General features: G+C 38.2%; 3 protein-coding genes across 4 annotated transcripts; 2 read left to right on the top strand and 1 right to left on the bottom strand.

Moving 5' to 3' along the window:
- Nucleotides 1–2,703: 2,703 nt before the first annotated feature.
- LOC127254490 (protein REDUCED WALL ACETYLATION 3-like) lies at nucleotides 2,704–7,568 on the top strand. Of its 2 annotated transcripts, none has more exons than XM_051279608.1 (16): nucleotides 2,704–3,079; nucleotides 4,077–4,168; nucleotides 4,359–4,463; nucleotides 4,596–4,652; nucleotides 4,727–4,799; nucleotides 5,007–5,165; nucleotides 5,261–5,410; nucleotides 5,490–5,745; nucleotides 5,909–6,024; nucleotides 6,116–6,202; nucleotides 6,277–6,365; nucleotides 6,508–6,570; nucleotides 6,670–6,726; nucleotides 6,829–6,925; nucleotides 7,008–7,166; nucleotides 7,241–7,568. In XM_051279608.1, the coding sequence occupies exons 1-15, from the start codon at nucleotides 3,044–3,046 to the stop codon at nucleotides 7,161–7,163; spliced, it is 1,593 nt and encodes a 530-aa protein (XP_051135565.1). In that variant the 5' UTR covers nucleotides 2,704–3,043; the 3' UTR covers nucleotides 7,164–7,166; nucleotides 7,241–7,568. The 2 variants fall into 2 exon arrangements, with proteins under 2 accessions (XP_051135565.1, XP_051135564.1); XM_051279607.1 differs by having other exon boundaries at nucleotides 4,326–4,463.
- A 289-nt stretch (nucleotides 7,569–7,857) lies between these two features.
- Nucleotides 7,858–9,127, top strand: LOC127254426 (purine permease 21-like). The gene is made up of 2 exons (XM_051279518.1): nucleotides 7,858–7,894; nucleotides 7,989–9,127. Exons 1-2 carry the CDS (start codon nucleotides 7,858–7,860, stop codon nucleotides 9,125–9,127), a joined length of 1,176 nt encoding a protein of 391 aa, XP_051135475.1.
- LOC127254489 (LRR receptor-like serine/threonine-protein kinase FLS2) lies at nucleotides 9,035–12,844 on the bottom strand. Its single transcript, XM_051279605.1, has 2 exons — nucleotides 9,601–12,844; nucleotides 9,035–9,535 (listed from the first exon to the last, which is right to left on the bottom strand). The coding sequence occupies exons 1-2, from the start codon at nucleotides 12,737–12,739 to the stop codon at nucleotides 9,201–9,203; spliced, it is 3,474 nt and encodes a 1,157-aa protein (XP_051135562.1). The 5' UTR covers nucleotides 12,740–12,844; the 3' UTR covers nucleotides 9,035–9,200.
- Nucleotides 12,845–14,259: the final 1,415 nt, after the last annotated feature.

The raw sequence follows: 14,259 nt of genomic DNA, 5'->3' as shown, positions 1-14,259 counted from the left end.
ACATCAACACTTATTTATATTACATCGTACAACTATTCAAATACAAATTTTTTACTATTCAAATCCCAATTCAAAATCCAAAACCCCCCAAACAAACACACCCTTGCTAGAAATGATTTTATATGCTACATGTTCAAACATTTTTTTAATTGACTTTTTGCGGGTGTTTTTATCCTCTAATCAAAATGATTTTAGTCTATAATTATCTTTGGGTCTTATTTTTGTTTTTTTTTTTTTCACAATATTCTTATTCAACTGCAACAGCAACATTTGATCATTAATAGGATGAATGAAATAAATTTGACCCATTTATTTTCTGTTTAAATGCATTCCACTTTCTCTAGTACTCATTCACACTTATATATATAAAAAATAAAAAATAAATATTTGATTTAATGTTTTTGGGTAAAAAATGGGATGAATACAACCCCCAAACAAACACACCCGTGTTTTCGGTTTTTAACTGTTGAATTCTTTTAAATCTCATTATCATATATTTTTTTATTAAAGATAATAATTACTTTACTGAAAAATTATCAATTAAAAATTGCAAAAAAAAAAATTATCAATTACATATCAAATTTTTTTCTTCTGACACTGTCATCAAGGAATATTAATAAAGAAAAATATAATACATATAAACACTCATATAATATAAGTAATATATATTTTTTATTCTTCACAAAAATTTAACCATTCAACAAAAATTATTATTTTTTATTTTATAAACACAACTCATCATACCTCACCTAAAAGGACTATTAAAATACTAAACGAACACACCCTTTGTTTACTTGAATTTAATTTAAAAAAGATTTCATGTCTTAAAAAATATGGAAGTAATTACAGTGTTAATTAGGAAGGTTATTTAATCAGCAGCTTCGAGTACACTGCATACTAGGAAAAATAGATTAAAAGTTCAGACAACACCAACAAAAGTCTAGATAGAAAATTATATATATATATATATATATATATTAATACAATACAAAATATAATAAAAAAATGAATAACACACTATATACTCCTATAGAATACATAACATCGTGATGATTTACTAAAATAGAATCGATTTACAGATACTTATCTGTCGGGCCTAGTTTGCAGGGTATTAGGTTCAGTCGGGGTTTACCTGGTGCACACTTTCGGACAGCGGCTACGAAATTTCACGTTATAAAAAAAAAATCGATTTACAAATACATAAAGTACCGATAAAAAATCTAAAAATTACACATTTTAAATATTACAAATGCTCTTATTACACAAAATATGTGTTATCTGTACTCTTGATGGTTGGTTTAAGGAGTCTTGATAGGTGTTGTCTTGAAAAATCAATACAGTGTTGTTGTTGTTCGCAAATCAAATAGTAACTCTTTTATTTTTTTTCTCCTTCTCTTCTCCCCAACCGATTGTTCTTTCTCCATCTTCTTTATTCTTTCTCAATTCTTCTCCACGCGGCCACAGGTCCTCAACCCCACTCAGTTATTTTTTTTCTTCTTTTTTTCTAATTTTTTTAATTGAAAAAAATAAGAAGAGAAAGAAGACGACGGACAAAAGCGACTGGAGCAGAGAAGAAGGGGAGGAAGAATAAAAAGAGAAGAAAGAAGATAAGGTAAAGAAAAAGACGAAGAAGCGGTCTAGACCGGATGAGCCATATTAGGTTTTTTTCTCTTTTTATTTTTTCTCAAATTTTCTTCCTTATTATTCTTTCTCTCTTTTTTTTTTCAATTTTCTTTTTTCTTTATTTTTTATTTTTTCTCCCCAATTCTTCTTCACACGCCCTCAACCAGCAGAACAAAGTTCTTTTCCTTTACTTTTTCCTTCTTGTTCTTCACCGTGGCCGCCGGTTTGAATTCGGTCTTTATTTGAACCATAACCACCTGTTCAAGAACCAGAGAACCAGCTGTTTGGAATCAGATAACACTTATGCATTCGCATCTTAAATTTGGTTGTGTTTAGGGAATTTAAAATAAAAAAAATAAAATTGAGATTAAATTTTAAAAGCAATAAAGAAGAAGAAACTAAGGTTATTTTAGTAATTTTATAAAAAATTCATTTCAGGGGCTGACATACCACTGCTGCGGTTAAATCCTAATGAAGGAGATTTTTTTGCAATATTTTAAAAATCATAAGTAGATTTTTTTTTAGAATTTTAGAAATACCGGTAATTTTCACCAAATTTGAGAAATTACATAGAATGTTTTTTGCTATTTTGCCAATTTAAACTAAACAAATTTCATAATATTAATTCTACGTAAATATTTTAACTACCTAATACCGATTTTTTTTATTCATATGAATAAATAAATTAATAATAAGGAAAAACAAAATGGTACGATTAGCATCAATATAGTCGGCCAATTTTGGTATAAACCGGCACTTTGTCGATTTAGTAATAACTTTTATTTGTACGGGTCACATCTAATTATAAGTATTTGCTTCATTTCTACTCATTACCCATACCTAATTATTATTGATAGTAAAACTGAATAAATGTTGGTGTTTTATTTTACTAATTTTAACTAAACAAATTAATTAGGAATTTTAAATTTCACAATAAATAATACTCAGCAAATAAGGAAAAATAGTGGGAAGGGCATGTTTGTGTTGTTTAATTATGGAATAAGATTTTTGCTGCAAAACTGAAGTAGAAATTTTTAAAAACAAACAGGACGTAACAGCGGAAAATAAATACTGGGGCTGGGAGAGGGCCACCCACCCCACCCACGGCGGTTGGTCTGAACGACAGCAGAGAGGGAGACGTCTTGGCAGAAGGAGTTTCGATAATCAATTCTTGAAGCAAACGACGACGTCCACATCGACTTACTGACTTGTATTCACTCGTTCGTTGCTGTTCCCTGTTGCTTCAGATCTCTGCTTTCCTTGCTCTGTTTCGGGATCTTGTGTTATATATCTCGTGTTTGTGTCTGTGTTGGGGGCACGGTGGCTGCTCGACTGTTGTTCGGCTAATTGATCCATGAGATTGTTGTAGATTTGTGAGTTTGGTTGTTTGATTTTTCGATTTTGCTCGGTCGTTGCGGCAATGGCGGTGGATTCTGGGCCTGTGACGCCAGGACAGGTGCGATCTCGGCATTTGCAATTCCGCCTGCTGTATTGTGATTTTTGAGTTTTGGCTTTTGCTGAACTGATTTCTGTGGTTTGATTATCTGAGTTGTGGAATGCAATTTGTTGTTAGAAATCTTTGGGAATTGTATATGAAATTACACTGTTGTTGGAATTCTATTGGTTCCCGAGGCAATGGCGGTGATTTTGGGGGACTTTTATTGGAAATCTATTCTTAACGATAAATCATAAAAAGGTTTTTCCACTAGTTGTAGAATTGCGGTGTTATGTATATGCAGTTGATGTAGTAGTTACTTCGTGATATTAACTGTTAAATCCTAAAATATTCACATTGAGAGGAATGTTTTGGAATTTGTTCTTAAAAAAGGTGGGGTTTCCACTTAAATCTTCTCTTGATTTCACGCTTCGGATGGATGCAGACTCATGATCTTCTATGGATTCGTAATATTATGAAATGCCTGGACAATTGTGTTTTGTTTTTGTGTATGCCATTTTTCTTTCTTTTGGTATAGCTCCATATGAGATATCACATTTTCCTTTCCATTTTCATGAGTGATAAATACTTACGATTTACTGATTAACTTTGCATTTCTTCAAAAGTTCACTTCAAACAACAATGAATAGTTAGACGGACCTCAACAACTTTAACTAGACAGTGGCTCCTGAGAACATACTTAAGTGTACTAAACATGGAGTGGATGATATCAATGAAGTTTCATGTATTTTTTCTTTGAATTTTCTAGACTGGAATGTATTTTTGTTTCTGACAAATAGTATGATATTTTGGTGAAATGCACTCACATTTATTTGGGAAATGTAATGTTTGAGTCTATTTTTCCCACTGGCAATACATGCTGTGGTACCAATGAACTGTTTTATTAAATTGATTAACTTGTGCATTCTTATCCCTGGCTATATGGTTTATCCTTGCTATTTTATCTTTTTCATTTTTATTCTTGCTATAGTGTGAGACTTTCGATTTTGATTCTTAGGTGTCTTTTATGCTTGGAATCATCCCAATTTTTGTTGCATGGATGTACTCTGAGTGGTTGGAGTTTAAGAAGTCATCGTCCCTATCAAAAGTGTAAGCACCTATACTTTTCCTGCCATTTGCTAATTTCCAAACCTTAAAGCTAAAAAGTATGGTATGGTGGAGGAATTAGAGGATTCTTTTTGTTATACACTGAGGATGCTGTTATTGTTATTGTGGTTTTTAATTATCTTTTTCTTCTTCTATATAGTCATTCAGATAATAACTTGGCTGAATTGGATAGTGAAGCAGTCCCAGAAGATGAACGAACGGTCTTGATGGAAGGAGGCCTATCTAAATCAACATCAGCAAAGCTAACTAGCCCCTCAGTTAAAACAAACTTAATTAGGTTGGTTGGTTACTTTCATTCACAATGCTACGTATAATATATATATATATATATACATGCATTCAATTAGGCAAGTTTTTTTTTTCAGTTACGCAAATGCTATCTTATCAATTGTCTTTGCTTGCTTTCTAGGTTTCTAACCATGGAGGATGCATTTTTACTTGAAAACAGACAAATTTTAAGGACATTGTGAGTTGGTAGATTATTTTCATTGTGTTCCTTTTGCTAATTTTAGATTGTTAATTGTAACTGTTCCTGTGCAGGGCTGAATTTGGTGGAATTTTATTTTACTTTTACGTATGTGACCGGACCAATTTTTTTGCAGATTCAACAAAGGTGCTCAACATTTCCCAATACGTTCAAAACACATCATTTATATTCTACCTTATTATTATAAGGAGTATATTAGTCCATTTTTGTTACGTCAATGATTAACAAGTTATCACACTAACTATTTATTCCACTCAAGTCAAAATTACATTCATCATTATCTTGGCTTACTCTTCCTCTACTCATTTTATTGATTTTTCTGTTGTCTGACAGAGCTACAATCGCGATCTCTTTCTATTTTTGTACATACTTCTCATCATAGCTTCAGCAATGACATCTCTTAAGAAACACCATGATAAGTCAGCATTCTCTGGGAAAGCAATTCTCTACCTCAATCGTCATCAGACTGAAGAGTGGAAAGGATGGATGCAGGCAAGTATTCCTAGCTAGTGAAATGATGTCAATAAATTCTTTATAAAATGTTGGATTAACAAATTGAACGATAATTGCCTCGCTTATGTTTCTAGGTTTTGTTTCTGATGTACCATTACTTTGCCGCGACGGAGATATACAATGCGATTCGTGTTTTTATTGCTGCATATGTATGGATGACTGGGTTCGGAAACTTCTCGTATTATTATATTCGCAAGGATTTTAGCCTTGCTCGATTTGCTCAGGTAACACGATTGCCATTTCTTTTCTAACCTTTCTTTTTTTGGTTTCATTACCCAAAATTCGAATGTGCTGTTTATGCAGATGATGTGGAGGCTCAACTTCTTTGTGGCATTCTGTTGTATTGTGTTAAACAACGACTATATGCTATATTACATCTGCCCAATGCATACACTCTTCACTCTTATGGTGTACGGTGCCCTAGGCATTGGCTACCACTATAATGAGATAAGATCGGTTATCATTCTGAAGATTTTAATATGCTTTCTTGTGGTTATCTTTGTATGGGAAATTCCTGGAGTTTTCGAGATCTTGTGGAGCCCTCTGACTTTTATTTTAGGTATATATATATATTACTATAATATCATTTGATTTCTACTGTGTGGTTTCTATTCTCTGATAAAAGTAATTCTTATTGAATGGAGTTGTGTACTAGTTTTCTGTATATGGAACTTTTCTGGTTCAATGATCTGGAAACCTGAAGTTGTTGATATAATTGATAGGATATACGGACCCTGCAAAACCAGATCTTCCTCGTCTCCATGAGTGGCATTTTAGGTCTGGGCTTGATCGTTACATATGGATTGTTGGCATGATCTATGCCTATTTCCATCCAAATGTAATGTTTTAAGATTGGAAATACTGCTGATGGATTCCTTTCATGGATGCGAGAATCACACATTATTAATCATTATTATTTTTCATTGCAGGTTGAAAGATGGATGGAGAAATTGGAGGAGGCTGATGCCAAACAAAGACGAACAATCAAGACAACAATTGTTTCTGTAGCTGTTGCGGTAAGCATTTCACTAAGCAAGGGATTTTAGATTGTTTTGTTTACGACTTCTAATTAAACTTGTGTCGTGTATAGGTTGGTTACTTGTGGTATGAATACATTTACAAGCTCGACAAGGTTGAATATAACAAGCTCCACCCATATACATCATGGATTCCTATAACGTCAGTAGTACTAAAATGTTGCTATTTCACTATCATGATAATATTATTGTTAACCTTACTCAAGTTGAGTGCTGGCAGATCGGAACTTTCTTCAAGCATCTTGCTAATTTTTAATTTTTTAATTTTTTCTCTTTTCATTCAGCGTCTATATATGTTTGCGGAATTGCTCCCAGCAGCTTCGGAACTTCTCCTTGACCCTCTTTGCGTAAGTTTCACCCTCCTTTTCTTCTTCTTATTATTTTTTTTAATAAATATCTTGTGAACTTTTAAATCTTGTTCACCAAGTGGAGGTTTTATCTAATAGGTGGCTTGGAAAAATTACGTTGGAGACGTATATATCGCAATTTCACATCTGGCTGAGGTATGCTGGATACTTACTATCTTTCACATCTTACCATGTCTAAATACTTCAAATGGATACAGTTGATGAAAACTCATACTTTCTGTTAATATAATCGCGCAGATCAAATGTGCCCAATGGACAACCCAAATGGCTTCTCTCATTTATCCCGGATTATCCTATGCTTAATTTTATGCTAACGACTGCTGTTTACGTTTTGGTGAGCTGAGTAATTCTTTGTTTTTAAGTTTGAATTTCTCTGTTTTTAACCGGTAAACTAATCTTTTATTTTCGAGCTGCAGATATCATATCGGCTCTTTGAACTCACCAACACGCTCAAGACATGTTTTATTCCCACAAGGGATAATCGAAGGCTATTTTATAATTTTGTCGCTGGAGCTGTCATTTCAGTGTGTTTATATTGCATTGCATTCATCCTTGTTCAGATCTCCCGTTAACGTGTAAGCTCTTTATCTGATTTAGAACACAATGAATTTCATTATCCCCTCTGCCTTGATAATTTGAAGATTTACAGGTGTGCGCTGACCTCTGCATCGCTCGTTCAAGCTGCGAAGGCAAAGCCACAAGAAACTATTCGGACATAGCAAAGTGAAGCGAGACGTACAGGAAAACAACATTCGGGGACCTGGAAGTTCTTGTCCCCGATATATATATATATATATATAGTTACCGTGGCTGTTACATTCCCAGCAATTTTGTATATCTTCGTCCCGTCTCTTGTACTATGGATTTTAGGCGCGTAGCGATCTTTTTCACTTGCAAGATTCACCAGGTTAAACAGAAATGAGCAACTCTTGTAACTGTATGTTGCCACGGCTATATTTGATATTCTTCATTTTTTAGCCCCTTGTCGTGAAGATGTGTTTCTTGTGTGGTGTGAACATTCTTTTTAGATCAAAACTGGTAAAAATATGTACGTTATTTTCTTTACAGTTTATTTGATACTCTTCATTTTTAGCCCCTTGGCGGATTATCAGGCAATGTACTTTAAATGTCCACTTGATTTCCTTCGGCTCGGCTTGGCTCACACAAAGATGATGAAATTGCACTGCACTTCACTTATATAACACTGCACTCAAATTCCTTATGCTTCTTTAATCTCTACACACACTGAACAGACAGACTTACTACATGGGAGAAATCGAAGAACCAGAATTGGGATGGATAGGTAAAAAAAATACATGATCCATTATCCATTCTAACCTCGTACCCGACAAATCTAACACGTTTTTTTTGTTCATTTCATGTTGTTTATCGAACAGCTGAGGAATCCCAAGCTGAAACACCTACCGCAGCTGCCTACATTCCCGACCGGGACCGATCAAAACCGAAGACGTCGTGGGCTCTGATGCTCGTCTATGCGTCGCTCATCCTTGCCGGGCAGTCCTCCGCTACACTTCTGGGAAGACTTTATTACAACGACGGTGGAAACACCGCCCTGCTGCAGGCGCTGCTCGAGAATGTTGGATCACCGATGCTTATCCCGTTCGCGTTGATTCTGTTGTTGAAGAACCCGTCTGGAGACGACGGGGCGAGGTTGTCGAGCGATAATTTGATGGTGAGAGGTGGTGTTTATGTTTTTCTCGGCGTTTCTCAAGCTGGAAGTAGCGTGCTGTATTCGATTGGCCTCAAGAATCTCCCGGTTTCAACGTTCGCATTGATCAACACGTCGCAGTTGGGATTCAACGCGTTCTTCGCGGTGCTCCTCAACGCGCAAAAGGTCACCCCTCCGATACTCAACTCGTTGTTCCTCGTGACGATCTCGTCGATCCTCCTCGTGTTCCATAACAGCTCGAGAAGCAACGCGGACGGCGACGTGAAAAGAAAGCATTTCGCGACAGGATTTTCGTGCACGCTGATCGCATCCGCTCTGTCGTCGCTCACTATGTCGATGACGCAGCTGGCCTTCAACAGAGTGTTTAAAAGACAGAACTTTTACACTGTCTTGAATTTGATCGTATGCCAGGAGCTCGTTGCGACTAGTGTTGTCGCCATCCTGCTGTTCGTCACTGGCGAATGGCGCGACTTGAGCAACGAGACGGAGAATTTCGAGCTCGGGAAAGACGTTTACGTAACCGTGCTGGCGTCGATCGCAGTTTCTTGGCAGATGTTCTCCGTCGGAGCTGTGGGATTGATCGTCGAAGTCTCTTCGTTGTTCTCCAACGTCATTAGTACCGTTGGCTTGCCCGTCGTCCCGATTCTCGCCGCAGTCTTCTTCCACGAGAGCTTGGATGCGATCAAGGTGATTTCAATGGTGCTTGCAGTTTGGGGATTTGGTTCATACGTTTATCACCATTATCTGAATGAATGTAAGATCGAAATTGCCGGCGAAAGCCGCGTCGTTGTCGAAAAATCTTGTATGGCTAAGAGCTTCATCAGCCAAGGGTCTCAATACAATTAGCTCATGTTCATTTCCTTTACGCGAAACAGTATCTTATCTGCGTTGAACGAAAGAATCGAACACTTGGATAGCCTCAGGCCATGCGACGAATCTTCAAAAGAGCATACAACACTTGCTCCATGTCTGGTCGATTATCAGGATCGACGCTTGTGCATGACAACGCCAAGCGAAGAATTGCTTCGAAAACTTCTTCGTTCTTCGAAACGTTCAAGATTAAATAAGGGTCTAAAAGAGAGTTCACGCCGTCGATCTCGCGAATCGCTTGATCGATGAACTGAGGTAAAGTGATGGAGGCCCCGTCTTCTCCGGTGACTCCTGTCGGTCTTCTCTTCGTCGTTATCTCCATCATCATCACGCCAAAGCTGAAGACGTCTACTTTCGTCGTCGCCTTCGTCATGTACGCGAACTCTATCGAAGACGGAAGAAGTTAAAATTTGTTCATAGTCAGGAAGAATGTATAGCTAAAATGTTACCTGGAGCCATGTAACCGATGGTTCCTTCGAACATCGACAAAGATGCGACGCTGCTTCGATCATCGAGATGAACTCCGAGAATCCTCGATGTCCCGAAGTCGCTAACACGAGCCTCCATGTTCGCATCGAGAAGAACGTTCGACGGCTTCAGGTCGCAGTGCGCGATGGGGAAGTCGAAACCCGAATGCAAGTAAACCAACGCGTTAGCGATCGATACTAAAGCGTCGAGGCGTCGTGCCAATGTCCATTCGTAGCGATTCGCGCCTGCACCGTGTATCGCATCCTCTAAGTTTCCGTTCTCCATGAACTCCAAGACGAGCGCTTTCAGCTTCCGGCTCTCCCACGCGTAACCGATCACTTTAACGAGGTTCTTGTGGCGTAGCTGTCCTAACGTATTGATTTCTCGGTAGAAGATCTTGTCGATGTCGTTCGCCGCGAGCCGGTTCAGATTCAGTTTCTTCACGGCGACCTCCCGCCCGTCTCTGATTGTACCTTTGTAGACTGTGCTCAAGCTGCTGGAGCCTATGATGTTGCCATGGCTGAAGGAATTTGTAGCAGCTACAATTTCAGCTGTGTCGAATCTTTCGAGCACAGTCGCGGTGACAGGCTCGAGCTTCGAATCCCTGAGGCTGTTCTTTCGTCGATTCTTCCTCCTTTCGCGAGTAAAGAAGAATGCGGATAGCAATGTGATGAGTATCAGCACACATCCTACTGAAGAGAGGATTTGCAGTGTAAAGTTGCTCTTGCTCGAACATTTTCGCAGGTAGTTTGTTCCGCAAAGGTCTCGATTTCCCTGCAAACTGGTCGAGCTCATCGTCGCAAACACGCCGGCAGCCGGAACACGGCCGTGGAGGAGATTGAACGAAAGGTTGAGATGTTTCAGGCCTGGTATTGTAGCAAAGCTCCCCGGAATGGCGCCTGTTAGCTTGTTTTGCGACAGATCGACAATGGCGAGATGCTTCGAGCTCGATAGCGTGTCGGGGAGTTCATCGGATAACTGATTCTTCGACAGGTTGAGGCTGACGAGCTCGGTAAGCTGAGGAAAGATCTCGGCGGGGATTCGACCGGAGAGACTGTTCGCGGACAGGTCTAAAGAAATCAAATTTCTGCAGCCTTTCAGCGTCGCGGGGATGGATCCCGACAGGTTGTTGTTCGAAATGTCGATCGCCTGCGCCATTTCTAACATCCCGATTTCCTTCGGGATCGTCCCGGACAGGACATTGTTGGAAAGATTAAGGTAGATCTGCAGGTTCTTCACGGCTGCAATCATCGATCGCGGAACATGTCCGGTGAAGAGGTTGTGTGAAAGATCGAAGGTTGTGAGACGGACAAGGCGACTTAATCTTTCCGGCATCGATCCGTTGAGCCTGTTTTGACTGAGATTCAAAACAGAGAGAGATTCGAGCCTGGAAATACTCTCCGGGATCGTCCCTGTCAGCTTGTTGTTCTGCATCAAAAGCTCTGTTAGTTGTTTAAGCTGAGAAAGCTCTCCAGGGATCACACCTTCGAGCTCGTTGTCGCCGAGGGACAGGCCCTGGAGAGACGAAAGCTTCGACAACTCCCATGGAATCTGACCTGAAAATCGATTCATATTAATCTCCAAATACACAAGCTCAGTCAGATTACCAATCTCCTTAGGAACAGATCCTGAGATCGAATTATTCGTCGCCCTCAAAGTTCTAAGCTTTCGGAGATTGCCGATGTACGGCTTAAGGGAGCCGGTCAAGTTGTTGTGACTAATGTCGAGCACTCGAAGCTCGGCGCAGTCGTAAAGATCGTCGGGAATGTCACCGGAGATTCGGTTCCTCCCTAATGACATGAACGTCAGGTTGGACAGCCGGCCGAGTCCCCGGGGGATTCGACCGGTGATTCGATTATACGTCAAGACTATGTCAAGAAGTCCTGTGCAGTTTACGATGCTCGCCGGAATGGATCCTTCGAGGAGATTGTTGTTCGCCGTCAGGTTCTTGAGATTGGAGAGGAAACCGATGTCTGTTGGAAGAGAACCTGTGAAGGAATTGAAGCCTAAGGAAAGGTAGGTTAAATTTCTCAGTTTGGTTATGGCGGAAGGAAGGTTTCCGCTGAAATTGTTGCTGTGGAGAGTTAGAACTTGAAGAGATTTCAGAAGGGAGATCTTGGAGGAAATCGGACCGTCCAAATTGTTCTCGGAAAGCCCCAAATGTGTGAGGGATTTAAGGTTGAACAGCGATTCAGGGATCGTGGAATTCAGCCTATTTTTGTACAATCTCAGGGCCTGTAAATTCACCAGGTTTCCGATCTCGAACGGAATGCTGCCGGATAGACGATTGATGAATAAATTCAGGCGGTACATCTTCTTACACCGACCGATCTCCGGCGGGATACCGCCGGAGAGAAAATTCATATGTAGCTGGAGAATTTCGACGTTCGACAGGTTTCCGATCTCCGGCGGAATCTCGCCGGAGAGCTGGTTTTCGCTGAGATCGAAGCTCTGGAGTTCTCTCAACTTTCCGACGGAGGCCGGGATGGATCCCCGTAAGGAATTCCGGTAAGCCACGAAGATTTGGAGGCTCGTCAGGTCGCCGACGTTCGCCGGAATCGGGCCTGTCAGGTTATTCTGGATCAATCCGAGCTGTAATAACGAAGTGCAGTTGCAGAGGGAGTCGGGAATAGTTCCCGACAGGAAGTTAGCCCCCAAGTCGAGTGTCTGAAGATTCCGGAGGCGGCCGAGGTCGCCGGGGATGGTGCCGGAGAGGGAATTGGAGTAAAGAATAAGATCGGTGAGGCGGGAGCAGGACGAAAGCTGGGCAGGAATGTTTCCAGAGAATGAGTTGAGGGATAAGTCGAGGAGCTGGAGGAAGGACAGGTTGCCGAGGAATGGGGAGATTTGGCCATGGAGGTTCTTGTCGGGGAGGGAAATGGCGATGACGTGGCCTGACAAGGGGTGGCATGAGATTCCAGGCCAGTTGCAGCGTTGAGAGCCGTTGGTGGTGATGTTCCAGGCGGTGAGAATGCCTGAGGGGTCGCTGGTGATGGAGGTTTTGAAGGACTCCAGGGCCTGGAGTTCGGTGTTTAAATTGGTGGAGCTGGAAAGAGCATTGGCTATGGCAACTGTAAGGAATATGGAGAAGATGAAGACTGGGAGTGCAGGTGCAGCCATTGATTTGAGGATGGTGGCGAGTGAGATTAGTAGAAGTTGGGTGTAATGTAATATAGGATTTGGGGATGTACGGACTAGGATGTGCAGGAGTTGACATTTTGGAGTCAACGTGTGAGTGAGTTGTCAACGCTGCGGGATTATGGGGATTTGGGAGCTTATGGGATGCTCGTTGGGGTCCTGGGAGCCGTTAGCCGGATCAAACAAGTCAAAGACGTCTCTTCTAGAATAGTGTGAATGTAGATTCATATATGGATATATAATTAAGATAAACAAGTACATTTTTAGTAACATTATAATATAATTTTATATAATATTTAATTATACGATTTGAAGAAAATTGGTTTTAAAATTGTTGATTCGAACATTGCCCTATTTAAATATTGGCCGATTTGACCACCTGCGCAATCCGAAAGAAAAAAAATTTACTCGTATCTTATTGTTAAAATGTGGTAGGTGAAACATAAATTTGAAATATTAATTAATTAGTTTTTATTATTTGTTAAAGCATAAGTGTAAATAGAAATTTTTTTTATTACAAATAAGTTATATATAAATTTACAATAATAATAATAATATAGTGAATAATTTTGGCTTATTTAATTATTTTTTCTTATCACAAAGGAATCTATATATAAACGTGGGGACGGGACTCACGGGAGAGTAGGAAACAAGATACACATGCACAAGTTGGAAGAAACTGCTTTGCAATAACACAGTGATGACGTGGACTGGCGTGTTTGGATTTCGTCCGTACTAAAAAAAATAAAAAAAAAAAATTAATTAATGTAATATTTAATTCAATAGTATAAAGAAATATTTTAAATAAAAATAGTTTTTTTTATATAGTTTTATTTTTTATTTTTCATTTTTAAAAAGTGTACTTCAATTATTTCTACAAAAAATTGTTTGAGTGATATTGTTTCACTAGTTCGGTTACTTTCAACAATTGTTGCGGTTGACTGCTGACTTGCATGCTTTCATTTTTTATTTACAAGTGGATGTTAGTGCATTTTCATTCTTATTTATTCATTCATTTATTTTAAGAAAATAGTTTAATTGAGTGTGAATGTTGAGTGTGTTCATAAAAAAGAAATATATATATATATATATATATACGAATTTGTTTCAATTAGTATTACAACAAATATAATATATATTATCTATTATTGATATAGTTTTTTTTATTAAAATGTATAAAAAAAAATACAAAAGATGCTTGTTTGCATATTTGAGTTTTTTATTAAAATTTTGAATAATAAAAAATTTAAATTTAAATAGTTATTTAATATGGTATAAATAAATATTGATATAATATTTTTAGTGTAAAATTAATTTGTATATAATATAAAAATAAAAATTGAATTTGATATTTTTTTAAAAAAATATGAATAATAAAAATTCTTTTAAATTAAACTGTATAAAAATTTATATAAATAATATAAAAATAATAAATATATATAATATTTATTTATGTTTCTATTTTATTTTTTTAAAATTTTTTTTTCAAGAATATCCTATTA

This window comes from Andrographis paniculata, unplaced genomic scaffold, assembly GCF_009805555.1.
Source record: "Andrographis paniculata isolate CXL003 unplaced genomic scaffold, ASM980555v1 Contig52END, whole genome shotgun sequence".
NCBI classification, from domain to species: domain Eukaryota; kingdom Viridiplantae; phylum Streptophyta; class Magnoliopsida; order Lamiales; family Acanthaceae; genus Andrographis; species Andrographis paniculata.
The sequence above is the reverse complement of the archived record's forward strand: the minus strand, read 5'-3'. Positions and strand labels throughout refer to the sequence as shown.

Excerpts from the sequence above, each read along its gene's own strand:
- LOC127254490 (XM_051279607.1), top strand. The coding sequence starts at position 3,044 with ATGGCGGTGGATTCTGGGCCTGTGACGCCAGGACAG. Across the intron at positions 3,080-4,076 it reads GGCCTGTGACGCCAGGACAG|GTGTCTTTTATGCTTGGAAT; the intron begins GTGCGATCTCGG and ends TTTGATTCTTAG. Across the intron at positions 6,203-6,276 it reads TTGTTTCTGTAGCTGTTGCG|GTTGGTTACTTGTGGTATGA; the intron begins GTAAGCATTTCA and ends TGTCGTGTATAG.
- LOC127254426 (XM_051279518.1), top strand. The coding sequence starts at position 7,858 with ATGGGAGAAATCGAAGAACCAGAATTGGGATGGATAG. Across the intron at positions 7,895-7,988 it reads ACCAGAATTGGGATGGATAG|CTGAGGAATCCCAAGCTGAA; the intron begins GTAAAAAAAATA and ends TTTATCGAACAG.
- LOC127254489 (XM_051279605.1), bottom strand. The coding sequence starts at position 12,739 with ATGGCTGCACCTGCACTCCCAGTCTTCATCTTCTCCATATTCCTTACA. Across the intron at positions 9,536-9,600 it reads CATCGGTTACATGGCTCCAG|AGTTCGCGTACATGACGAAG; the intron begins GTAACATTTTAG and ends CGTCTTCGATAG.